The 26,124-nt window shown below is 34.4% G+C and overlaps 2 protein-coding genes and 1 long non-coding RNA gene across 10 annotated transcripts; 1 reads left to right on the plus strand and 2 right to left on the minus strand.

The window, feature by feature from the left end:
- Positions 1-1,297: 1,297 nt before the first annotated feature.
- Positions 1,298-2,635, minus strand: LOC112213736. Its single transcript, XR_002947642.2, has 3 exons — positions 2,489-2,635; positions 2,072-2,226; positions 1,298-1,486 (listed from the first exon to the last, which is right to left on the minus strand). It is a non-coding gene; the product is annotated as an uncharacterized LOC112213736 (long non-coding RNA).
- On the plus strand, positions 1,503-21,699 carry LOC100741876 (filamin-C). Of its 7 annotated transcripts, none has more exons than XM_033323683.1 (40): positions 1,513-1,753; positions 3,280-3,660; positions 4,641-4,765; positions 4,910-5,040; positions 5,126-5,336; positions 5,411-5,528; positions 5,642-5,829; positions 5,936-6,091; positions 6,180-6,321; positions 6,394-6,599; positions 6,675-8,184; positions 8,259-8,394; positions 8,463-8,542; positions 8,629-8,796; positions 13,044-13,190; positions 13,279-13,506; positions 13,580-13,894; positions 13,968-14,186; positions 14,275-14,595; positions 15,834-16,055; positions 16,147-16,334; positions 16,435-16,639; positions 16,708-16,845; positions 16,923-17,096; positions 17,173-17,480; positions 17,549-17,777; positions 17,857-17,985; positions 18,064-18,279; positions 18,360-18,536; positions 18,620-18,859; positions 18,938-19,081; positions 19,178-19,336; positions 19,435-19,583; positions 19,705-19,891; positions 19,975-20,237; positions 20,310-20,481; positions 20,566-20,784; positions 20,856-21,052; positions 21,155-21,457; positions 21,527-21,699. In XM_033323683.1, exons 2-40 carry the CDS (start codon positions 3,291-3,293, stop codon positions 21,593-21,595), a joined length of 8,859 nt encoding a protein of 2,952 aa, XP_033179574.1. In that variant the 5' UTR covers positions 1,513-1,753; positions 3,280-3,290; the 3' UTR covers positions 21,596-21,699. The 7 variants fall into 7 exon arrangements, with proteins under 7 accessions (XP_024226889.1, XP_024226887.1, XP_033179574.1 ...); XM_012391642.3 differs by having other exon boundaries at positions 3,283-3,660; XM_024371118.2 differs by having other exon boundaries at positions 1,515-1,753; positions 3,283-3,660; positions 7,884-8,184.
- On the minus strand, positions 21,700-26,124 carry LOC100743997 (ribosome biogenesis protein BMS1 homolog). 2 transcript variants are annotated; one of them, XM_024371123.2, is made up of 3 exons: positions 25,436-25,573; positions 24,861-25,350; positions 21,700-24,777 (listed from the first exon to the last, which is right to left on the minus strand). In XM_024371123.2, the coding sequence occupies exons 2-3, from the start codon at positions 25,319-25,321 to the stop codon at positions 21,849-21,851; spliced, it is 3,390 nt and encodes a 1,129-aa protein (XP_024226891.1). In that variant the 5' UTR covers positions 25,322-25,350; positions 25,436-25,573; the 3' UTR covers positions 21,700-21,848. The 2 variants fall into 2 exon arrangements, with proteins under 2 accessions (XP_024226891.1, XP_003493481.1); XM_003493433.4 differs by having other exon boundaries at positions 24,861-26,124.

The raw sequence follows: 26,124 nt of genomic DNA on the forward strand, positions 1-26,124 counted from the left end.
CTTTTTAAAGCGAATTCGAATGTCTTATCATTTATGCTTAACTCTCTCACCTTTGTCTTTTCTGTCATTTTCCCAAGTTAGATTAAGTGAAACGTTAAAAAATAAAGACGCAAGGTCCAGTGATACAATCCATTTCATACCCTGTTCTTCGCTGTAGGGGAGATGCTGGTCTATGAGGGGATGCAATTTCGATAAATATAACAACGATAGATACAAAAGTTCTTAATAATTACATCGGTAAAACAGCAAGCCGTTGGTAAGCTGACGCCAAAAATGTCACGTTTATTCTGTACGTCGGTAATAATTCTTATGTTCGCCATGAAAAATCACAGAGGACGTAAGAAACACTCTGATTTTCTGGCAGGTCGGTATTTCATAACCTGAAACACAAAGTTCCATTTAATATCACATCTATCCTGTCCTTAGTCAGTGGTCCCACATATAGAAGTTTATGTACAATATATCTTGTATTTATATATATATTGTATATTTAGTTAATACCCCTACCTACATTGTGACTAATTTATAAAAGATATTGGTAGGTAGGCATTCTATCTTATATCTTATATTCCATTCTGTACAGCTTAAAAAATTGATAACATGATATTGATACAAGAATAATTGTAATAAGAAGCAAGGACAAACATTTTATACTGTATGTATATTGTTATGACATATGTATAAACATACGTACATATATATGTATATGAAAGTTTGATGAAACATGAAATGTAGTTGAATATGTATGAGTAATTCAACTATATAGATTATATAAGAATATGTATTATTATTTTGAAATGATATCGATGATTATATCAAATTTTTCTCATTCTTAATGATTCCGTATAAATAATAAAGCATGGTGAAATTTTTAAATATAACTAATTAATATATTAAACGATATATTCTATGTAGATGGGTGGTTTGGAGATTTCAATACGTGATAAAGAAATATCCGAATACAACGATGAATCCCAATCATTGAAGTTACTCCCATCCGAGTTGCTTACTGAGAATAGCCAGATATAAAAAAGATCTTTAAAATTCTTGTTCGACAATATATACATACATGCATAAAAATGTATTGTATAACGTAATGTATAATAAAACATAATTTGTTCATACACCTGTGGATATGCTACCTTGCGATTGCGACTCCGACAGGTGCCACCACCTTGCGGAATAATTTGCGTGATTCTAGTTACTGAATTTCAGTGATGCATCAAACAGAAATAAGTAGGATATATTTCACAAAAATTCTTGTTATGCTGAAATAATTTCATTTGAAATCATCTTTTATTTGCTTTATTTGTCGGAAAGATCGAGATATTCTCGTTTAGTAGTCTCTCATTTTGTTTAAGATATATTATTTGGATTACAAAGGAAGTTATGCAGTGCGGGGCCCGTGGATGTATAGATACATGCTTATATTCATCACAATCGTGTGTTCCAAGTTCCAACGGTCTCGGAAAGCACTTGTGTTGAGCTGAGAAAAGAAGGGGTTTTTCATGTTAGTTCAGTGAGCTCACGCGCGTCGAAGAACAATCGTCGACAACGGTACGATCCGGAAATCTTCGACAACCAAAAATGGCGTTTCTCGCATAGTATATCGGCACGTTAAAGTCCATCTTAATTTTATCAACGAGTGGAGCAAGCTGTTTCAAAGAAAAATCGTGTAAATCAAGGAATAGCGTTCCTTCGGAACGGTTCCATGAAATTTCGTGTTCAGGAAGTTGCTTCGCAGTATAACGACGTAAATATCAGTTCGCATACCACAACGTTCTTACTTTCTTACGTCTTCAGTTGTGCGAGTGAATGAATAAAACAATTTGCGTTTATAATATTTATTTCGGTGACGTGAACTTCATTCTTAACGATCAAAATTTTTGCATAATTTCGGAATTATCCTTTTGCGTATTCTTTGAATAAACCTACTCCAAATCGCGCTCTTTCAACGAAGATTCCGATTGGTCACTTCATTAACTATTGACCAATCGACGAATGCTCTTCGTACAAAGTTTACACAATCTACGTACACACATTCTAGAAACTAAATTATCTATTATCTTACGTTAGAATGACTTCCATCGATCATAAACAATTATCCTGTTAAGTCGTTTAGAACCACGTCTGTTAGCGCCTGTCAAATCTTAATTAATATTGTGGAATATGCCAAAAATTGAGTGATTGACAATACAAAAATTCGGCAAGATAAATGTGGTGAAGCTGCAAGGAAAGCAAGTAAATTTCGTATATATCAGCTCTGTAGGTGCAAGTCTGTAACGTCGATATCTATCTGTGCTCTATTAAAGTTTCCCACGAAACAGTAAAAGAACTTATTTTTTCTATTCTTGTGATTAACTAATTTCTTGCAATACGTTCTTACAACGTTAGTATAAAATATCATACATAGTCGAATATTAAAAGTGTATTTTTGTTGCTCGGTAATTTTGTTCTTGCTGGTTTTATATTTACTTTCGCTATTTACGTTATATCTCGAAATCGAATTTTGAAATCGAACATTACACGATAAACGTACGATACCACAATTCGATTCCAGAATTCGATTCTATCGTGATCGTAATGTTCGATAGCATCGTCGGTCGAAGTTTACTTGGTTCAATGTAAAATTTTTACATACTTACGCAAGCTTCACCGGTCGGACAAGGTTTTGAGAGAACAGTGATGTCATAACATAGTGTAGCGTAACGAAGCAATTCCTTTGGCACGTGCAATTGATGTCACATTACTATAAGTATCATATTAGTAATTTGATTAGTAATAGGTTGATTTTTGATGAGACGTCTTTCGCAGATAAAGAACACGAGAACAGAATGGCTGAACTGCAATATTATTTCTACGCTTTCTTGTTTCCTTTCTCTTGCCTGTAACCGTAAGAGATTTAATGAATGCAAATAATGAAGTAGCGGAGCGCTGGATTTTCATTTTAACGGATATAAACTACATAAGATGCATCGATGATTAGAAACATAGCAGTGTACCGACATTTACTTTCACCATAAGATATATTTTAACGAACTCGCGGGGCAACAGTATCGCGCAATCAATCGAATCTTTTACTGATTTTGGGAAGTCAATAAATTATTATGTTGTACTCAAGAAAGTTCGATATTGCTATTATCTCTTGCCCTGAACATATTAAATCACTTGATTTATAGTTCGCGTTTAATTATCTCGAACTATTATTTTTTAATTAAGAATATTATATTAGTAGTAAGTAAGAATTTATACGGTATAATTTGTTCAATCTGTACACAATAGGAACAAAAATGGAATCGACCGAACAATTACGACCAGAAGAATTAGTGGGTCTCGTAGCCCGGTCTGCCGAGGGTACGGCAGCGAAAGGAATGCCTATCAAAGGACACGAAGATCTCTGGGTGGAAATTCAAGCGAACACTTTCCGAAATTGGGTGAACGAACACTTAAAACACGCGGTCGATGCTGCAAATGGTCCTGTGATCGACCTCGTTGAAGATTTTCGCGATGGTACACGACTCTGCGCTCTTGTCGAGGTACTTACTAAACGACGTTTGCCTCGATGGAATCCTAGACCGGCTAATCAACATCATCATTTAGAAAATGTTTCAACAGCCCTTCAAGCTATCGAGGCTGACGGTGTGAAACTCGTCAACATCGGTGAGATAAATTCTCTGTTACGCTAATTTCTCAATTATAGAATACGATACAAATGTTATACCAAGTACATATATGTATACGATTACTGTAGCAAGGAACGCGTCACATTATTTAATAATCGCTTTTCCATTCTAGTACTTCTCCTAGATGATTTGTGTATAATTACATACATGATTCCTTGATTTGTTCGATTTACATAATTATGTGCTTTTGATCAATTAATTATGTAATTTCTTTCTTGCTAACTGGTTGTAAGGAACAGAGAAACTTTATCTACTAATCGAATGTGCCATATAAACTACAGATTATTTTCTTCGATAAAACATCAAGCAATTAAAATGTTCGGAATCATATATATATACATATATATATATATATGTAAAAAGAAGCTCTCTCGGTGGTCAGTGGCAAAATGCACAAACACATGGCTTGTATGCGCTATGCTATGAGTCACATCACGATAAGCGTAATAGTTAAATGTGGATCATCGTCACAAGTGTATTTTGTATAAACTTATATATACAAGTAAATCCATACATCACATTTTTTAATAATATTTTTCGAAATTAATGTTTTAACAGTGCTACAACGATAACATTTATGCACAATTAAACTTATCTTTCGAAATGAAAAATACAATTGTGACGACGTTGCTTGTAAATCAAACTTCGAGGTCATTGCCTTTCTGGTGTTCTATTGGCGCCTACGAGATCATGGTCTAGCACCATTACAATTACGCTTCATGTGTGTATCCAGCAGCTAATATAATTTCTAGCGCGTAAGTGCCTTATTAAGTGTCTTTAACACGTGAAGAAACTTTTATAATTTTTTTAACAATACTTACTTACACTTAATGATGGCAGAGTTACTAACATTAAACCTCAGTTAAGGTAATGATCAGCTTTATCTGTATAGTTTCTTTTTATTGACAGAAATTTAAATAACATAAATAATTTTAATCTTACACTTGTTCTTTGTAGGTAACGTAGATATCGTCAATGGAAATTTGAAACTGATCCTTGGTCTAATATGGTCGCTCATTGTAAGGTACCAAATAGGCAAGTCCAAGTTCCCACCAAGGAAACTTATGCTTGCATGGCTCAAGGTCAGTACATATATGTAATTACACCAGTAACTTTGAGTAGATTTACTCTTATATATTTTGAGTTACACACTGATACATAGGAAAACTTCTTAAGTCTTACGAGCTAAAGGCTGTTTTTTTTATCAATACATACACATTTTACAGACGGTCTTGCCAGAATGTAGAGTCAATAACTTCACTACAGATTGGAATTCAGGCGTATACCTGAGTGCGTTGCTTGATTATTGTCAACCAGGTCTATTTCCCCACTGGCGTCGGCTCGATCCTAACGATAGGTATACAATTGCAGAATCTTAACTTTTCTATAATTACTTTACAAATTACAAGTTAGAAATTCCATAAGAAATTTTATACTTATAGCGTGTATAACTGTCGAAAAGCTATGGAGATTTCAAAACGTGAATTCGATATACCTATGGTGTTGGAACCAGAGTATCTTGCATCTCCATATTTGGACGAATTATCGGGAATGACCTATTTATCATACTTCATGAAGGAAGGTTCGCCAGGTTTTCATGCAACATTACGATGGGTTAACTCACAATTATCTCATCCAGTACAAAATTTTACGGTGAGTGAGTACTTCTTACACTGGTATGAGATCATACTACGAACATTTTTCTATTTTCGAATCATTTCTTACAGACCGATTGGAACGACGGGAGAACTTTATGTAGCATTGTCAGAAACTTGGGTGGACCAGCTCCTGTTTACGATAAAATCGATACCGATCCTTCTGCATGGGAACATAATATACAGATGGGTAAATAGCATTTATGTGTAGTTACATGTAAGAGAGTATTTTCACTCTCTTTGTTTTTCCTTTTTCACTTTATCGTGCAAAGTACTATGTTTACTTTATATATTCTTCAAAAGGTATTGACGGAGGCAAAAAACTGGGCGTGGAGCCTATTCTCAAGGCAAAAGATATGGCAGATCAAAACGTAGAACATTTAGGCGTTATGGCGTATGCGGCAAACTTTCAATGGGTAAAGCCTCGCCCTCAAGCGAGCAAACAAATTGTTGTTCACATTGATAGCACTTCCGCTAGAGTGCAACAGCCGGTTAGTTCGTTAATTATTACCTAAGAACTTATTTGCGTTCATTCTTCCAAGTATATTGTTATATGTATTAACAAAATGTAACAGTGATTATAATCATTGCTTTTAGGCGCATTTCAAATTAGAGATTCTTACCAAAGAAGTAAATACAAGAGAAGTACGTGGTGAAGTGATAAATCCGAGCGGACGGATAGAATGTAGACTCACGTGGAACGGAATTCATGGGAAAGGAACCTTCATACCTACTGAAGTCGGAATGCATAAGGTTTGATTCGATAATTCTAAATACATTACATGTTGCGCATATTATATGAGCAATTAATACCCGAAGTTCATTACTATTTGCGTCACAGTTAATGGTATATAACGATGGAGAATTAGTAGATGGATGTCCCTATTACTTTAGAGTTTTACCTCCTTTAACCAAAATTAAATCGCCTGGTATGGATCCGTGCGCGATAGGATCTATCGTCGAAGTTCTAGTCAACAGTTACGGTAAATATTTTATGTGAAATAAATGAGAAATTATATCAAATCACTTATATTTATAAAACAAATAAATTTTAGGAACTAGTCATGATGGCATTGATGTGACTGCGTGGTCCCCCACTGGAAGATCTCTGTCGTGTCCTGTCAAAGAGAATGATGGAGTTCATACTGCGACATTCCAACCTGATGAGACAGGAGAATGGAGTATCGCGATAACTCATAAAGGAAATCACATTCAAGGTGGACCATTTACATGCTTTGTATTTGATCCTAACGGAGTAAAGGTACATCAGTTTTTATATTGTATATTTTCATATTTATTTTATTGAATATCGATGATATTCAGTAAATATTTGTAGCTACTGGATACGGAAGGTGCTTTGCCAAGACAACCATTTTCATTTACCGTTGATGCAACAGGAACCGGAGGTCTTGGCGATGTAATAATAGATTTAGTCCATGATAAACAGTCCGTTCCTTTCAGAGTGGAAAATCTTGGACATATGCAATACCAAGTTTCATTCGTCCCATCAGAATCTGGAAAGTACAGAGTTTATGTATACTTCAATGGTTCCGATGTTCGAGGTTCTCCATTTTCTATTCGAGTGGGAACTCAAAAAGGATCGAAAAGGTCAAAAGAATCTAGTCTCGAAAGATCTAAATTATCTTCGTTGGAAAGACGAATGAATGGTTTGAACGTTTCGGTTGGAACTGATCGATCGAGTCCTGTGCAGCAGAAAACTTATTCTTCGCCTACGTACAAATTACCCAGCCCAACTCAACGAGTACGCGAATACTCTCCCGTACAGCAAACTACCTCCACTTATAAGACGTCGAATAATTATTCGTTGGAAAATTCTAGCTCGACATACCATACATCAACTTCTTTTAATCATACTCGATCTCCAAATCATAGTCCTGTTTCACGAAATCTTCATAGTCCATCTATGGTTAAAGATACGAAAGAAATTTATTCTACCACTACATACAATCATTCAAGATCTCCGACTGTACAAAGTCCTAGCTTTATGAAAGAATCGAAAGACGTTTATACGTCCAATACAATAAGTAGATCACGCTCTCCAAATCCAAGTCCGACTGTACATGATCCAAGATATTCGCCAGTTATCAAAGAATCTCGAGAAATTTATAGCTCAGGATCATTAAAGCGATCTCGGTCACCGAACCGAAGTCCAATGACATATCGTAGCGCGACTCAAAGTCCTATCAATAGAAGTTTCAGTCCAAGAAATAACGACAGAGACAACGGTTATAATAGGAAAGATTCTATAGATAATGGAACAGTTGATACAAGTAGCAACGTTAGAGTATCGTCAATGGTAGGCGGAACATCTAGAAGAGATTCGTGGGATGCTATAGAGAAAACAAAATCTTTGCTATCTTACGGTAGTTTAGAATCTCTTGCTAATCTAACCAACAATTCTGCTACAGCTGAAAATACGAATAACCCAAATTATTTCAATAACAATTACAAGAATACTCAAGGTTATAATTCAAAGAATATTTTGCATACTCACAATAGTTCCTCAAATTTTATGTCCACTCAGAAACTTTCAACTTCGGAGTACAACATATCTCAAAAATATAACAATGAAAGTCATAATACTCGCACACAAACGCATGGAATTCTTAAAAACAAAAATAATAATTATTACAAAAGTGCGGATACCACAGATGGAATTACCGAACGTTATATTAATAGTGGAATTTCTACTAGTTCATCAACGCAAGCTAGGGATTACGAACTTGCAAGTGGAAGTGCGCTTGAAACATTGCCGATCCATAGACCGGCTACTTTTATCATAGATCAAAGTATAGATCCGGATAAAGTTACCGTTAGTGTTTCTGGTAAGATTTTTTATTATATTATATTACTAGTATAGCACATCATATATTTTTCAATATAATTTATCCGATTTTAGGCCCAAATGGTAAAATAATTCCAGTACAGAAATCAACTCTCCGAGGTTTAACGTATACAATAACCGCCGAAGAAGTTGGAGAACATATCATTCAAATTTTAGTAAATGGCCAACATATTCAGGGCTCACCGTTCAGGTTTGTATTTACTGAAATTATTAATAAAGATATAATCACATAAAAAATCAAATCCTTTATTATATCAGATCGCAAGCATACAATGCACGTGGTATTCAGATTGGGAACATTCCGAATGGCATTGTTAATCAGCCAGTAGAATTTGAAAGTATGTATTTAAAAACATATATTATACAAAATAAAGGGTATTAATGCAAATTTATCTGTATTGTCCTGTATCTTTCAAATTTATAGTTGACGGATCTAATGCTGGGTCTGGAAATCTAGAGATCCTCGTGAATGGTGGTCACGTAACTAGCTTTGTCAGAGCATTAGGTAGTCAACGATTCCTGGCATCATTTGTACCCCATGAAGCCGTTGTACACCTTGTGGAAATGACATTCAATGGCGAAGTAGTCCCTGGTAAGTCTCTTTTTATTCGATATTTATACGATAAAAATCCGTTGCATTCCTACAATATAATAATTTAGTAAATTAAGCTGAATGTAGTAGAAAATCTTTAAAGATAATATAGCGTAATAATATAAAATAAAATTTTAAACATTTCCAAGTTTAAAATATTTAACGAAGATCTTTTAGACAATGATAATGTTATTTCTATTTCCTGAGTAAACGATTTTCTTCTCAAATTGCCTTAATGTATCAATCTTCTAATAGTAAAAGTGATTCATAGCTTTCTATATTTCTATAAAGAAAATAATTAAATAGAGATGGTATTGCTTGAGAATTGAATCTCTCTATTAGGTAAAAGGAGTTACCAAATAAATGTGCAATGCATAATATTTAACGAAAATGTTTTCTTATATTGTAAGAGTATAATCAGATGCACTGTTTATGAAATTTCTTATATTTATGTACGATATTATATCTAAATTTTGTACGAAAATTACATTTAATAATCTGCATGTCTTATATTATTTCACTTTTTTCGAGCACGTTTGTGCATACACACATACATATACATATACTGTCGGAGTCAACAGGTCATTGATCAGGTCATTGACTTGCGATTTCACGCATCCACGTGATGTTCCACTGACATATATACAACGTCATCATTTCCTTTCTTTCTTAAATTTTTTCCTTTCATTTATTAACTAAGCACAATGAATAATATCCCTATTTAAGTAGAAATATATTACTTTTGTTGTACAATATAATACGATTATACAATGTTTAGGTATTTCGGGAATTTATCTTATTGTTTGGCACAATCTTATAATAGTTTAGAACATTATTTACTATGACAGATTATGAAAGTAAAATTTGAAAGAATTTGTGCTACGCTACTGCACATCTACGAAGGATATCATTAACAATATAAAAAATTGCATTTTGCAACGGTAATTATACATTGCACGTGACCTACAACGCTGTAAAGAAGTTCGTTGGTGTACAGTTTTCCAATTGTTCCGAGCATTAAGATAGCTAAAAAATGTCATTTCTGGTTTTTAGAAAAAAACATGTTTAACATGAAAAAAATCAGAAAAAATTAAATATTCTGATAGCTTAGATTTTATTTTACAGTCTACGTCGTATAATATTTGTCGATAAATTACATTTAACAAATTCTTTTATATATATAACGCTAATGCTTTTCAAGTAGCATTTACTAGATAAAGTTTGTATAATATTTTTGTAATATTCAATCTTGTATATTATCATTAATTGAACAAGAATATCACGGGGAGAAGGAAACCGTAGGTGTGGTCACTAAAGTCTTTATATGCTTGTAGACGTATTTGGTTACGAACGAGGATAGTCGATCTCTGCCTACATAGAGGTAAACGTAATTCGCGTAACTGCACAATGATGATTATGATGATTCTTAAGATTTTCTAGAGAATATTGAGATTTAATATTAATACGTAAATATATCAATATGTCATGATATATAGCTACTATTAAGACAAAATGTATTCGATAATGACCTGGATATCTTTTTACTTTCCTGATATGTTTAAATAATGAGTATTTTTTTAGTTATATTTCTAATAATAGTAGTCTATGATAACTATGAAGAACAGCTGTTCTTATGCGATCATTTGTAAAGCCAAATATGTCCTGCGCCGTTATTATTTATCACGAGAGAAATGATTGCGGTTGTTTCTATTCTAACGCACCACGCAGAATAACTTATGGTTTGACGACATGTGGAATGCGTCTTACATATATTTTTCAATTTCTTTATTTCAATTGCTTTCTCTTCTCGCTGTTTCGTGCTATTTCAATTCGATTTCCCTAATTTGAATCTATTTCTTAGTTATTTCCAAAATGTTGTAAAAGCACATCTATCGATTGTAATTAGAAATACGTATGTTGTTAAGAATTTATCTAGATATATCTACATATTAAAAAAATATATATACATACTTGCAATGTACCCATATACATAGGTACAATTTCTAAATGCAAGTGATGCGCAAATTACCGTAACGCTCGGTTAGAATATGTACTAACCATGAAAATTTCAATTATGTATTAATTACATCGCTACAGAAGAATTTATTGCGTTTATAGGATGGAAATTACGATACTGTGTTTATATAACATCATTGCTTTCGTGCCAAATTATGTATTCTTACATTACGTATAATTAATTCCAAATTATTATTGCATAAGTGATGCAACATTCATTACGATATTAGATTTACAAATTAGATTTGTTTTTCTAGATTTTTTTTTCGTTAATCGTATTTAAATCAGTAGTTAACAATTTAAGAGATATTTTTGAAAATATTGAAACGAGTTTTCTTCCGTATGACCCGTTATGTCGGGGAATGCAGCGAATCATGAACCACAGTCTCTTCGACATAACTCCTGGCATTAAGAATGTAGCGCAAGACAATTCGGAACGAAAGGAAAGCAGGAAATCGTGTAAAACATATCGAACGCTTTTTAATTGCCCTTTTTACTTTTCATACATATAAAAAAACATTACTAATCTTGTCCTTTTTACATTAACAGACTTCAAAAGTATAAGATGTACTTAACATAAAATGTCACAAACACTGGCGAATTCACTTCCAAACTGTCCCATTATTGAAGCGATATATCAAATTTATTATGTCAAATTGGAATCTCCTCGCATGATTGGTTATAAAAGATGGCAATGCCAAATTACTAATAAACATAAAGCTCTAGTTTTCCGACTCTCTCTCAAGGAAAAACCGAACGAACTCGACCGTCACGAAATTCCAATACATGAAAGCTATATTTCTTTTATACATCCAAGTATTGTGTTGTGATATTCGTTTAGTGTAGTAACAAAAATGTGATTATTAAATAGAATCGCGATACATGGAAGATTACACATTTGTTTCGTTTGTATCGAATAATGATAATCATTACTCTTGTCTAATCGTTAATTATACAGTCACACTTTTTCCATAGTTATTTTAAAGTAATTTCGTATTGAATGCAAATAGTGAAATTTCTATTTGCGGTCGACCTTAAAGTATCGAAATACGCAGATCAGGTATCCTATGAACGTGTACTGTAGTACATACATAATATACTGTAGCCGGTCGAACGAGCAAGAAACGGATGGGAGAACATACTCGTATCATGTCCATTTAAAACCCTACTCTGATTTATACTATAAAGTTAATTTCTAGTTAAAATAGTCTTTTTTTCTTGGTAAAAAATCATCGTATGAAGGGGAAAAGATCATAAAATCCGAAATGAAAGTAAATGTGGAGTAAAATAGATACAAGGGAAAAAGTATGAAAGAGGATTGTTGAATGTATACCAAGAAAAGCACGGCCCTGGTTTTGGGCCTAAGCAGCAACCCAGTAGTAGCAGCAGCTACACCCGTCTCGTCGCTTGACTCTGAGTCTGTCTCGATTCTGAGTCGCGATCTGCTGACGTTTCTTCATCAAGAAATTAAAGCTATAAAGTTCTCTGACTTTCTCGATCATTCGATCTTTCTTCTATTTTTCGTCTTTGTAGTTTACAAATGATATTTAAAATGGATTTCCAACGGAATCATTCGCAATTAGTGTTCAGTAAAGATGGAATGATCATAATCGAATTAGTGCGCGAGCGATTGTGAAAATACTCAATATCTGTTCGTGCTTATGGCCGAGATCGAAGTGTATTCCATAATGGAACCGTATTATTGACCGATAGATTCGATTTGTGTGTTTCGATTTCCTATTTTGAAGTTTAGTACCCTTATAACGTAATTCAATTCTACCCTTTCTCCCTTAAGTTTTTCAGCATTTTTCAGGTCTCTTAGTTTAATATTAACAGTAGTAAAGGTAATTTGGTTTCTTGTATCTTCTTACAATTACCATAAATGTCAAATATTCTCATGTCAAATTCGAATAAATATAATCCTAACGATTTTCCCGCGATAATTATGAAATCTATTTTCTTCTTCACTTTACGTTATGCTTCTTCTTATACTAACTATAAAGGTTAGGAAGCACCTAATTGGAGTTACATAGTATTGCCGGAAAATTAAAATTTTACTCAAAGTGATGCAGTGTCATATATAAATTCTTCTATTATTTCTAACAAATTCATGGTGTATATTGAAACAATAATCAATTAAAGATTGTTACTATATTACTATGTATATATATGTATATATTTTTGCAATTTTATATATACAATTACTATCTGATAAAATTATAAATTTACAGGATCACCCTGGCGTGTGGGCATTATGCCAGCCCCAAAAATGTCAGTGATTGGGGATTCCATAAGATTGGTCCCTGCTGGTAGTCCAGCACTTTTTGAACTTTCTGCTCTTGGCTTTAATAGTAATGAAATTGATGTACAAATTATAAGTACGTATCTAAAATTAAGTATATTTCCAGATTTAATATTATATTTATTAATTACTTCGTATAATAAATATATAATAATTATTTCTAGCACCTTCTAAGAGACATGTACCAGCAAAAATTGATGAAGAGTCAGGAAGACCAGGAGAATTTCGCGTTGAATTTACTCCAATAGAAGTAGGCAGTCATCTTGTAGAAGTAACCATCGCTGGACAAAAGCTACCGGCAGGACCACTAGTTGCTAAGGTGTACAACAGCAGTTTGATACAAGTTACCGATGTACCCAGTGCTGTTGTTGGGCATGCCTGTCAATTTAGAGGTAACTAAAGATAACGAATTATAGAAGAAAAAATATAATAGATGCCAATCTATATCCTTTGTTAATTTTATAGTTGATGCTAGTGCGGCTGGTGAAGGACAACTTGAAATTTCTATCAATGAAGGAGAAGTACCCAATCATGTTCAAGTAGTAGGGGGAGGACGTTGCCTTGTTTCTTTTACACCAGAAATTGCTAAATCACATTACATTGATATAAAATTTAATGGAGAAGCAGTGAAAGGATGTCCTTTTATTTGTAATGTATCTGATACCAGTAGAGTAACTTTAAGTTTAAATCACCTGGAATTAATTCCAGTAGATCAACCTGCTAGTTTTCATATGGGGGTTGATGGTAGTGGCAGTGCAGAGCTTGCAGTTTCTGTAAGAGGTCAGTAAGAATATCATATTATAAATTTCCCAGTACTATTTTATGTGATGCTAGGAAAGCGTATTCTTTTTAGGACCAAATAGTGAATTGCCCGTGAAAGTAACTGGAGATATAAAAAGTGGTTTTACTGCAGAATTTATTCCAAGAGACGTCGGTGTTCATTCGATTAGTGTTGAATATAATGGTCATCCTGTAAATGGCACACCATTTTTAGCTAAAGCATTTAATGCAGATAAAGTATTAATTGGCCCAGTAGCTAGGGGTAGTGTTGGTCAACCTACACATTTCACTGGTATGTAGAAAAGATATTTAAAAATTACTTCTGTTCAATTTTCGATTTTTTGTTACAATTCTTTACAAAATATTTATTGCTTTGATAGTTGATGCAAGTCAAGCTGGCGAAGGAAATTTAGAAATTACGATATCAGCTCGCAGTCAGAACATACCTACTCAAGTCACCCCACAGGGAAATGCTCGGTTTTCAGTTAGTTTCGTACCATTCGAGGCGTGCGAACACATAATTAATATAGCCTTCAATAAACGAACAGTACCAGGCTGCCCGATTGTAACTCGGGTAGGTGGTGATAGTCATGTAACTGTGAGTGGGCAGGCATTAAGCAGTGCTGGACTAGGACGACAAAGTTATCTTACCGTTAGTAATGTTGCCGGTAGCTTAGAAGATTTAGAAGTTAACGTTGAAGGTATGTCTATCTCCCTCTTATTGTCATTGACATTGACATTTCCTACTGTAATTGTATATTAATACGTGTATCCTGCATGTATATCTTTCAGTTCAAAGTTGTATCTTTACTATTATCACACAAATGTCACAATTTTCACAGCAACATCATACCCTACGATATTCTTTTATTGTTGCAATTCAGTATTATAAGATTTTTGCAAATGTTGCACAGTGGTTTGCCGACAACCGAAAGTATATATATATAAGCACCTTCCATGTTGTATTTATCACTTTCATAATAAATTTTTGACTGTTTGTTACATTTGTTAGTAATATTCGTGTAATGTATATCTTGTCTGTTAATTATGGTAGAAACTTGCACGAAGTTCTGCCTCTGTGTTGTCTATCTTGTTAATCTCTAGCTTGAGAGCAATTCTCTCTCTGTTGCAGGTCGGCCAGCTTTCAGACTACGACATTACTAGACTTCTCAAACACAACTAATCTCATTTTTATTTTAGTAATGGATTATATGAAATAACTGGTGGTGGGTTTTTTATTTAACGTATACTCTAAAAATATTGTATTGAGATAGCTCATTATGTCCATGTTCTTTTACCACTAGTTACCACTTTAGAATATTATAAAGGCGTCGGTTTTACCTTAATATTCGATTGTTAAAGCAGTGACTAACACTTCCCAATTTTACTGTTAACTACTAAATCAAAGTAAGCGTGACAGCCATTTTCGTGGTGCTATATATATGTTAATTTTATCTTTATCATAGACTCTGAATGTGAAACCCGTATTGCTTTAGCCAATGTGCCAACATGATCATTTATTTGAGTAGTACTTAGCTATTAAGTATAATATCAACAATGCAAAAATCGATCTCTAATCTATTTCTTAAATTTTCATACATTTTGCTTGAGTTACTTGTTTTATATAACTTTGCAGTATCTAATATAAACTAACTATCAATTTGAATTCAATTACCAGACAATACAAGCAAACTAATACCTTATTGAATTTTTATTTAAAAAGCTCCAGTGATTAGTTCTTTCATAATAACATGTCTGTATATATATACATATATCGCTTTCTTTAGACAATGCTTATCATAATTAAATACCTTAACATCAGAAAAGAACTTGATAGACTCGCATAAACGCTCCACTGTTCACTTTTGGTATCCATGTGATCCACCCTAGTAGTTGGCTGACTAAATTGTATTAAACAACTAACCGGCGGACTTGATAGGACCCAATGGACAGGCTGTACCCGCTCAAGTCACTGACAACAAAGATACAACGTGCAGCGTAGCATTTACGCCAAGAGTAGTCGGAGAACATAGAATTTCAGTAAGCCATCGGAATGTTCCCGTGATTGGTAGTCCATTTAGCTGCAAAGTGTATGACGTGACTGCTATCAAAGTGAAGGATTCCAAACATGGTGTTATTGGAATGCCTGTAACTTTCTTAGGTATTGTTGCTATAGTTAATAATATATTGAAATCTATTATATATTACATATATCGAGAGTTATTTGTTGATTTTCTTCTTTCTCTTTTTAGTTGAAACTAGTCAGGCAGGTCCAGGAAACCTGGAAGTGACGGTAAACGGTGGTCGCGTACCTACATCTGCTCAAGCCCAAGGTCCTCACACGTATGCAATATCGTTCACACCTCGGGAACCAATTGTACATACTGTGGATTTAAGGTTTAATGGAGAGGATGTACCTGGCAGTCCCTTTAGTTGCCAGGTATAATAATTATTTTATTTTTTTGCTCTTGTAATATTATTACGTATTTCTATTTATTATAGTTGTTTATTAAAAATAATTAACTTCTTTGAAATGTCAGGTAAGCGACACGGCGAAAGTAATAATAACTGAAGGACTTGAAAAAGTGTCTGTGAATCGTTTAACAACGTTTACAATAGAGGCAGATTCCTCATTAGGAACTCCTACTGTAGAAGTTCTCTCACCAACTAGAGAAAGTCTACCAATTCATGTCAAGCAAAGTGGCCATGGATGTTATACTGCAGGATTCACACCTAAAGATGTTGGTATGTGAATGAATATGAAACGATGGTAATGGAAAGGATATCTAAAAGAAAGTACATAAAATTTATAGGTGATCATAGCGTTGAAGTAAAAATAAATGGATTGCATGTGGAAGGTAGTCCATTCTTAGTAAAAGCTTACAATGCTGATAAAGTAAAAGTAACAGATATAAATAGTGGTGTTGTTGGTAAACCGGTCTTCTTTAGCAGTAAGTGTAATATTTCCTTATTTCATTTCATATATTTCATACATTAATTATATTTATACACGCATGTTTAATTTTAGTCAATGCTAGTCAAGCTGGTGCTGGCAATCTTGAAATTATTGTTGCTGTAAATGGTAAGAATGTGCCAAATTATGTGCAAAGCGAAGGAAATGCAAAGTTCAGAGTTAATTTCAAACCACAAGAAGCTGCTGTACACAGTCTTAGCGTTCGCTTTAATGGAGAACCTGTCCCAGGTAAATACAATGAATCCAAATACATGACAGTCATATATTAGATGCCTCAGACTCAAATTTAATGTTTTATGTTTAGGCTCACCATTCAGCTGTAAAGTAGTTGGTGCAGGCCAAGCCATAATTACAGGTCACAATTTAAAAATGGGAGCTGTAAAGCAATTAATTTCCTTTATTATAGATCCACAAGCTCCTTCAACAAATTGTGACGTAATTGTAACACCACCATCAAACATATCACTTCCTATTACAATAGAACCTATAGATGGAAAATATAATATCAGCTTTGTGCCTATGGAAGTGGGCAGACATAATATCAGCATATTAGTGGACAATGAACATGTGAAAGGCTCTCCATTTGCTTGCAATGTTTATGATGTTACAAAGGTAATCTATTTAAAGTGTCACAAAATATCGTTTACTTGGACGAGTTATCTCACTAAAAATTCATGCAGGTACACGTATCAGGTCTTTCTGAAGCATTATTAGGTCAAGCAACGACATTTACTGTTGATGCAGCAGAAGCTGGTGAGGGGACATTGGAATTAGTAGTGAGCACGGACAATAACACAGTTAAGGCCGAAGTAGTTGCTTGTGCTCGTGGATTATACGATGTAACATTCGTTCCACAAACTACTAGTACTCATTATGTCAATATTAGTTTCAATGATGATAATGTACCAGGTTAATAAATCTTTTTCTTTTCATCAGATTTTAATTAATATTCATTAAAAGATTAGTAATTTTATATGTCGTCCAATAGGGAGTCCGTTCAAATGTCCAGTGATTAGTACAATGTTAGATGGACCATCTATGATTCGTGTTGGGAATACAGCATATATGGACTTAGAAATGCCAGGATTAGAGGGGCCTGTATCTGCAGAGGTTACAGGTAAACTTATGTTTCATATATTAATATTGTTATATGATGCACCTGTAACATTATAATTCAACTGCGCGTCTGATATAGGCCCCGATGGTATAATTATTCCGTGCACACTGACGAAATTATCATCCAATTTATATCGAGTAGAAATTCGTACGCGACAGGTCGGTACCTACAGCGTAATATTCAGTGATGGTCACAAGATAATTAGTTCTCAGACACTTCAAGCTTTCGATCCTGGAAAAGTAACAATTAAGGAAGTGTCAGATGTAGTTTGTCATCGACCAGGAACCATACTAGGTATAACGTGTAAAATATAATTTTATATTAAAATAGATATAAAATATTTCTATTCTAAATAATTCTTTAAAATTCTGTAGTTGTTGCACCAAAAGAAGCCGGACCCGGAAAGTTGACCGTAAATGTACGCGCCGCTGGAGCTGATGTCGATAGCGTAGTTAGAGAAGGAGAAAATGGCCAATACGATATAATGTTTCATCCTACGCGAGCAGCTCCTCATAAAATCCACATAAAATATAACGAAGTTCATATATTGGGTACAGTATTTATTGTCTATTTTTATAGTTATCTGTTGATATTTTAGTTCAGTTACATTATTCACTGTGTGATTTTTTGTTAGGAAGCCCATTGGACGTGACAGTTCGTGGTCCTACTGGAGGAAGAGAAGTAACTGCGACAGGATTAGGATTATATCAATCATGCGTTGGCAAAGTGACCTCATTTACTATCGAAACTTTAGGAAGTCCTGGGAAAGAATTTGATGTAGTAATTAGTGGACCACAAGGTAATGCAGTTCCAGTTCGATGTTATCAGCATCGAGATGGAAATTTACTCGCCGAGTTTACTACAAATACTGTCGGTATGTAATTTAAAAATGCAAGTAATAATACTAGTAATATTATTATACCTAATAGTTGAAATATTCTCATTTTATTAGGGACGTATAAGATTGATGTCTTACAAGGCACAAAGCCAGTTTTAGGTTCACCTTTTTTCTGCCAAGCTTTCGATATTTCCAAGGTGAAACTGCAAGAACTAGGACCAATGATAGTATCTGTACATGACCACATCGCCTTCAAAAGTATAATAATAAAATTATAAATACATGCATATATATTTTTTGTTACGCAAAATAAAATAACATTTTTATTATAATTGTAATCGTAAATTGTTATAGTAATAAAAACAGATGCTGGAATGGCGGATTTGGATGTAGTAGCGACAAGTCCACTGGGTCAAGAACTTCCGTTACAAGTTACTCCGCTCAACGATGGTGCAGAGATGGTTGAATTTTCTCCTAGCGTACCTGGTACATACATGATTAATATCACATATGGTAAGATTAATATACATACACTTTAAGTATACACTAAAATGTTTAACTAATGTAAAAAGTACTTTAGAGAGATGAAGAAAATTATATTTTTTTTTCAGGTGGGTGTCCTATACCAGACAGTCCATTAATATGTACAGTTGATGCAGCTGGACAAGCTCGTGCAAAAGGAGAAGGTTTATTAAGCGGTCATGCCGACAAAACAGCACATTTTATTGTTACTGGCACCAGAAGCCCTCCAGCAGTTCAGGTACTTAGCAAGAAGTGTAATATTTCATTTGACTCACATTCTACATGGATATTATTATATTTTACAGTTTTATTCCTTTTTTTACCGTGCTTTATTACGATCTATTACTATCCTTCTTTAGGTAGATGGCCCGGATAGCGTTTCGAAAGCGATAATTGAAGCCGGAGCTAATCCAGGTACCTGGAATGTGTCCTATGTCCCAACTGAAGTTGGGGTATTTGACATTCGAGTTGTTTCTGCTGGTCAACAACTTCCAGGATCTCCCTGGCATCCAAAAATCATAGATACACGGAATCTACGAGTAATTGGTAAATAACAATAATCTTTATTATTGTTGCTATTATAAAAATAATATATTAACTTTTATAAATATTTTCTTTGTTTTTCTAAGGTGGCTGGCCGGCTGTATGCGATGATGTTGGGCGATTAAAATTACATCCATCAAATAAAATTAGTTTCGACACTGCTGAAGCTGGACCTGGTGAACTTACTGGAAAAATAGGAGAGCATATGTTGTCTTTTGAAATGACTTCAAATAATAGACTGAAACTCATTCCGCCAGAATTAAATGGTGGGGAACATCGTTTAGAAATATTATTTAACGGAATACCATTCCCAGGGGCCCCAAAATTAGCAATTGTTCAAGACATAGAGGTATTTAACTGTCCAGGATTATGTTTATACTATTATAACTGTAGCAAATTAGTATTAATCTCTTATTTTTAGCCGCCTATACAAGACACAAGTCGAGTTTTGCTAAGGGGAAGAGGTTTAACATCAGCAAAGTGCGGAGAAGAAGTTAGTTTCACAATAGATGGTTCTCAAGCTGGCACAGGCACACCAAAAGTTCAGTTATTTTCACCAACTAGCGAACTTAATGTAATGTTACAACATTTAGGTAATTGTATCTTTTATTTTTTATAACTATGATTTTTTTGTATTACGTCATAATTTGTTGTTTAAATTATGTTTTTACGTATAGGTGACAGCGTTTATCGAGCAAGTTACATACCATTAACGCCTGATCCTCTTCTAATGACTGTGTCTTGGAATGGAAGACAGCTGAAAGGATGCCCTTTGCAAATAAATGTAACGAGTGCCGCTGACGCGTCTCGAGTTATTTGTTCCGGAGATGGATTGAAACATGGTATAGTCGGTCAGGAAATAAGAAGTTTTATTGATACAAGACGTGCTGGGCCTGGTATGTATTATACTTCATTATTTTTGTTATTTAATTGTGTGGGTTAAATTTAAATATCCTTTTATATTTAGGCGAATTAACGGCTCATTGCGTTGGTCCTCATAAAGTTGCTTATTGCGAATTATACGATCACGGTGATGCAACGTTTACATTGAACGTAAAACCTCAAGAAGCTGGACGTCATGCATTAACCATTAAATACGCCGGAGAACATGTCCCTGGCTCACCTTTTACGTTACGCGTTTCCGGTGCTCCAGATGCTTCAAAGGTATCGTAGGATCTACATTTTGATATGGAATGTTCTTATCTCAATTTGAAATGATGCCCATGAACGAGAAAGATGAGTGGCGAAAAATGTTTTTAATAATAGGTTCGAGTTTACGGGCCAGGTATAGAACACGGAGTATTAGCAACATTTCAGTCACGTTTTATTTGCGACACTCGTGGAGCCGGCGCCGGTCAACTAACGGTGAGGGTTCGTGGTCCTAAAGGAGCGTTTAGAGTAGAAATGCAGAGAGAGACTCAGAAGGATCGGATAATCCTATGTCGATACGATCCAACGGAACCAGGTGATTATAGAGTCGAAGTTCGTTGGGCAGGCGTCCTTGTACCTGGATCTCCATTTCCCGTTAAAATCGTCGACACTCAAGACGAATTGCTAATGTTGACGCAGGTAATCAGAATGTTGAAAATATTCAAAATAAAAAATATATCCAAACTATCCTTTTCCCATTGGTTTTAGAGTGGAGATAATTATTCAACAGGACATCATACTATTGCCTCATGGCGTGGATCACAAGCTATATTATAAATACATTGCGTATAAAGTTGTTATTATTTTATATGGACTAATAATATATTTTCATAATATATAACAATTCTGTAACTTATCTAAAATATATGCAGTAAAACAAATATTTTGACAACTGCTTTATTATATACAGTTTATTGTTTACATAAGAATACGGACGATCAAAACGTGCACGGAACAAAAGTAAAAAGTGGTAAAAGATAACTGCCAGCCTATCTATTAGAATGCAACATATTTTATAAACAAATATACACTATGACCTCTTTTTCTTTTCTAATTTACCAAGTTCTCTAAACACTTGTTTCTTCAATTCTTTCTGCCGTTTAAGTTTTCGTGCTTCAATGGCAGCAATTTTAGCTTGATGTCCCTCGATTCTTCGTTTAGTAGCTTCTTTAAGTTGTTTTTGTTTATAAGCGTAGTTGGTCTTAATCATTCTCATCAGCTTCGCAACGTTAGCTTCATTTGGTTCACGTATTACTGCTACTCTGCCTTTCTTGAAGTTTGGCTCGTGTTTCGATTTTGGCATTATTTTTGGTTTGTCTCGGTACGGGAGCTCTTTCTGTAAACTTCGGGGAATAGACAAAGGTTTGAACACTTTTACCATTCTCTCGATAGGTGTATACATAGAATCCTTGTTAGCAGGTGCGCGAATGTTCTTTTCTCTTTTTAATTGTCCAGTTGTTTTCATTCCTTGCCATCGATTCTTTTCTTCGACAGGTAACAAGAGCGATGTAACAGGATTATAAAATTTTGGAACGTCAATCTTATACCAAGTTCGACAGAAAACAATATCACTCAAAAGTATTTTGTCTTCGAATGTCGCACGGAAACATCCCTCTGGCTTTGATACAGCTTTCTTTATTTGACCGCGTATACCGGATACGGTTTTTATTCTAGCACCCTCAAATTTAGCAACTTCGAGTGCCGAGTTAAACATATCTTTTATAAAAGCTGTTTTTTTATAAATCTTCATCGGAACACCAGTAAGTTTCAATTTTTTCATGATCTGTGTGCTTTTATCCATCTCTACGATAGAACCTGTTGCCGCTATTCTAAAACCTGGTACTCTAGTGGCAACATCCTGAACTGCCAGGATTCCTGTACTTTGTGGTGTAACAGGACCCCAAAAATGTGCCATACAGGCAATATGTTCTGGAGTATATTTTAACATTCTATTTTTCAAGTTGTCTTCTAATTTTGAGAAAATTGGTAACGTCTGGAATCGACGCCAACCTACAGAAAGTATTAATGGATCTTTGCTCTTTAGGATCTTCGAATACCATCGATGCTTTTTTATTCTTGTTTGTACATATCCTATATTCTCTTCCCCATGTAACAATCCTCCAATAATTAATGGATATGTAGGATCCAAATTAGTAACCAGTTCACATGGCACAGTTTCAATTTCGACACGCACGTACATACCTGGGCGATAACCTTCCAATTGTACCCTTATGTTATCGTCTAATCCCTCAAATTCCGACTTATTTAAATTCGCTTGTTTTTCAACTTCAAGTTTCAATTCGTCGTAATATGTTTTAGATTCGCCGTTATCATACTCTAAATCAAATTGTTCCTTCAATTTTTTCTTCTTTTCCAAGAGCTTTTCCCTTTCCTCCATTTCATCCTTTATGGATTCTTTTCTACTTTCTGCTTCATGCTTTTCCCCAGTTTCCATATCTTCGAAATCACCGTACAATTCTTCGTCATTTACATCATCTAACTTTAAGAGTTCTTCTGCATCTTCCGATTCTTTCCATTTTCCGGTTACGAAACGATTTACTACAAGTATTTTATTTTCTTCGTCCAACCAATTCCGTTGAGTTTCCGGAAAAAATATACATTCTTCTTGATTTTGCAACTCTTTTTCTTGTACTTTTTGTTTCTGCTGTTCTTGAACGACACGGAAGATACCACCTATTTCGTCATTTTCGACCTCCATTTCCTCCACATTCTCATCCTCTTTCGTGCAGTTCCTATCGAACACTCCATAAACGACTTTCATGAGATTTTTGTTGCTTCGCTGACGTTTTTCGAATGCTTGTCTGGCTTGTTCGACTAAGTTTGATTTCCATTTTAATTCATCTTCAACTTCTTCGTCATCCTCGATCTCATCAACTTCTTCCTCCCTCTTCTTCTTCTTCATATTATTAGCTTCGATATTTTCTTCTTCTTCTTCTTCTTCTTCCTCGGAAGTTTCACGAAAATCAGTTCCCTCTTCCGAGTCATCCATTTCTAATCCATCTCGTGAATCTCCGTCGCTTAATTCGTCAAAACTTTCGCTCTCGCTATTTATCCTCTCGCTTGTTTTACTTGAATCTAAATTTAATTGGTCGAGCGCTTCCTTAATCTTATTTTTTACGAAGATATCCGATTCCTTGCACAGAGAACGATAAACATCCGTGTCATTCGATACATTTGAAATTCTACCTTTTGTCAAATTCAGAGAGTTTTGCTTCGTAATAGATACGTCGTTGTCTTCCAGATTTGAATTATCTGACGAACTTTTCCTCTTTTTAACATTCTCTGGTCTATAGCTTTTACTTTTTCTCTTAAGGCCTTTCTTTTTATACGTTTCTTTCTCACCGTCATTGTCTGTCTGCAAACATTCAGCCTTCGCTTCCACTTCATCTACTTCCTCATTCTCACTTTCTTCCTCTTGATCACTGTTTAACTGATCGTCTGCGATATCTTCCTGATCGCTATCATCAGATACATCGGAGAAATTCTCCAGTGATTGAGAATCAGAAAAGAGAACCTTTCTTCTGATCCTGCCATTATCAATTATAGTTTCTCCCTTATAACTGTCTAAATCTTCGCTTACATCCTGTGACTTTATTGGAGCAGCGTCGCTAAATAACTGTAGCTCGCTGTGTTGTAACTTTTGGTCTAACGTTTCCTGTGTGTCCATTAAAGCTCCAACCAAGCCTGTTTCTTCTTCTTCTTGATGAGAATGGCTACCACCCAATTCAACATAAACAGCATCCTTGTCATATACTATACCACCAACACCGGAAAAAGGTGCATAAATTAATCGTTCCTTTTCTACTAATGCACGTTTCTTTAACTCTTCAGGCAAAGGACACGGATCTGGCAAAAAACTAACATCTTTGATCTTTAGATCGCCACAACCCGGAATATGTATGGATGTTTCTTTATTTAATGGAATTCCTCTCACATATCTGTCAATATTAACAAAAAATTAATATTAAAAATTAAAAGAAACATAATATTTACATATATATATATATAATCCTTTACATACCCATATAAACTTATCGTCCTATCAACTTTTGGATTTTGTCTAATTAGTTCCGGAGATGTTAAATCTTCCACTCTGTCAGCTAGGATATAAGGATGCGTGGTACGCCAAGTCAGTGGCCTAAATTTCATGACAGAAATAAATCTTGCTAAATTTTTTATTTCTGTACGTAAATATTCTCCATGAATTAATCCAGATAGATAAAATAATTTTGCTCCGGCATAGACTTCCGTCCAAAATCTTTGTTTCAACGTCTTTTTGATTTTCTTTAACTGTTTTGCATTTTTTACTAAATCTAAGTGAGTTAAAACACCCATAATTCTAGGCATACCATGAACTTGACAGATGTTTAGAAATTCAAATATTTCCATCTCAAAGCCAAAGGACGCGTCTACCAAGAGCAACACTAGGTCTGCTACTTTAGCAATGTCTATCATACTATTTAGATCATTGTTACATTCCATAAAGGTAATTCTTCTTTTCTTCCCAGAAACTACAGTAACAGGGCCAACTATATTAGTTAATGGTTGTTTCACGTAACTCTTAATGAGACATTGAACAACTAAAGATTTGCCAACCTTCGGAGGGCCAACAATAGCAACTAAAACCGGAGGAGGTTCAAGAGGAGTTCTATCAACCAGTGGTATGTGTTGTTTCTTTGTTTCTATATCCTGTTTCCGTCTAAATTGTCTTTCTGCCTTAATCGCAGAATTAAATGTAAATGCCTTTGGATTTTTCTGTTTATCCGTAAGTTCTTGAACATGGCTTTTCTTTCGTTTCTTTTTTTCCGCTTTACGACCGGCATTACGCTCTCTATGAGTTTTATGAGTGACGTCGTTCCCCGTTTCACTTGACATTTTCAATTTCTTTATAAAACTTACTATTCGCTAATTGGTATTATAACATTAAGGTTATATTATATCCACGATACATTTTATACACATATTTCTGCATATAGAGACGGTATAATATTTGAAATAATTTCGATATTTCAACGATAAGCAGGTATTATAATTCGCAATACAATATTTAGAATACAAGAAACGCCACAACTTATAAATGTTTATCACGCGTTGCTGCGAGGGCAGACGTTTGTCGTTTGAGCGATCGTTGCAAGAAGAAGGTTATGTTATGAAAACTATAATTTATGGAATTGTACGGAAATGGAATTATACGAGACAGTATGAGAAAATACATTTCCAAGTTAGAAATTAATAAAGAATTCGATATAACGATCAAAGAGATTTATCACGAATAAAAAATATTT

The sequence above is a fragment of the Bombus impatiens genome, unplaced genomic scaffold (assembly GCF_000188095.3).
Source record: "Bombus impatiens unplaced genomic scaffold, BIMP_2.2 scf_1096, whole genome shotgun sequence".
Taxonomy (NCBI): Eukaryota; Metazoa; Arthropoda; class Insecta; order Hymenoptera; family Apidae; genus Bombus; species Bombus impatiens.

What these genes read in the sequence shown, in the direction of transcription:
- LOC100743997 (XM_003493433.4), bottom strand. Translation starts at nt 25,714, where the DNA reads ATGTCAAGTGAAACGGGGAACGACGTCACTCATAAAACTCATAGAGAG. An exon ending in AGGACGATAAGTTTATATGG is followed by an intron (nt 24,778 to 24,860) that starts GTATGTAAAGGA and finishes TAATATTGACAG; the next exon opens with ATATGTGAGAGGAATTCCAT.
- LOC100741876 (XM_033323683.1), top strand. Translation starts at nt 3,291, where the DNA reads ATGGAATCGACCGAACAATTACGACCAGAAGAATTAGTGGGTCTCGTA. An exon ending in GCATGCCTGTCAATTTAGAG is followed by an intron (nt 13,507 to 13,579) that starts GTAACTAAAGAT and finishes TTAATTTTATAG; the next exon opens with TTGATGCTAGTGCGGCTGGT. An exon ending in TGTATCTGCAGAGGTTACAG is followed by an intron (nt 17,986 to 18,063) that starts GTAAACTTATGT and finishes CGTCTGATATAG; the next exon opens with GCCCCGATGGTATAATTATT.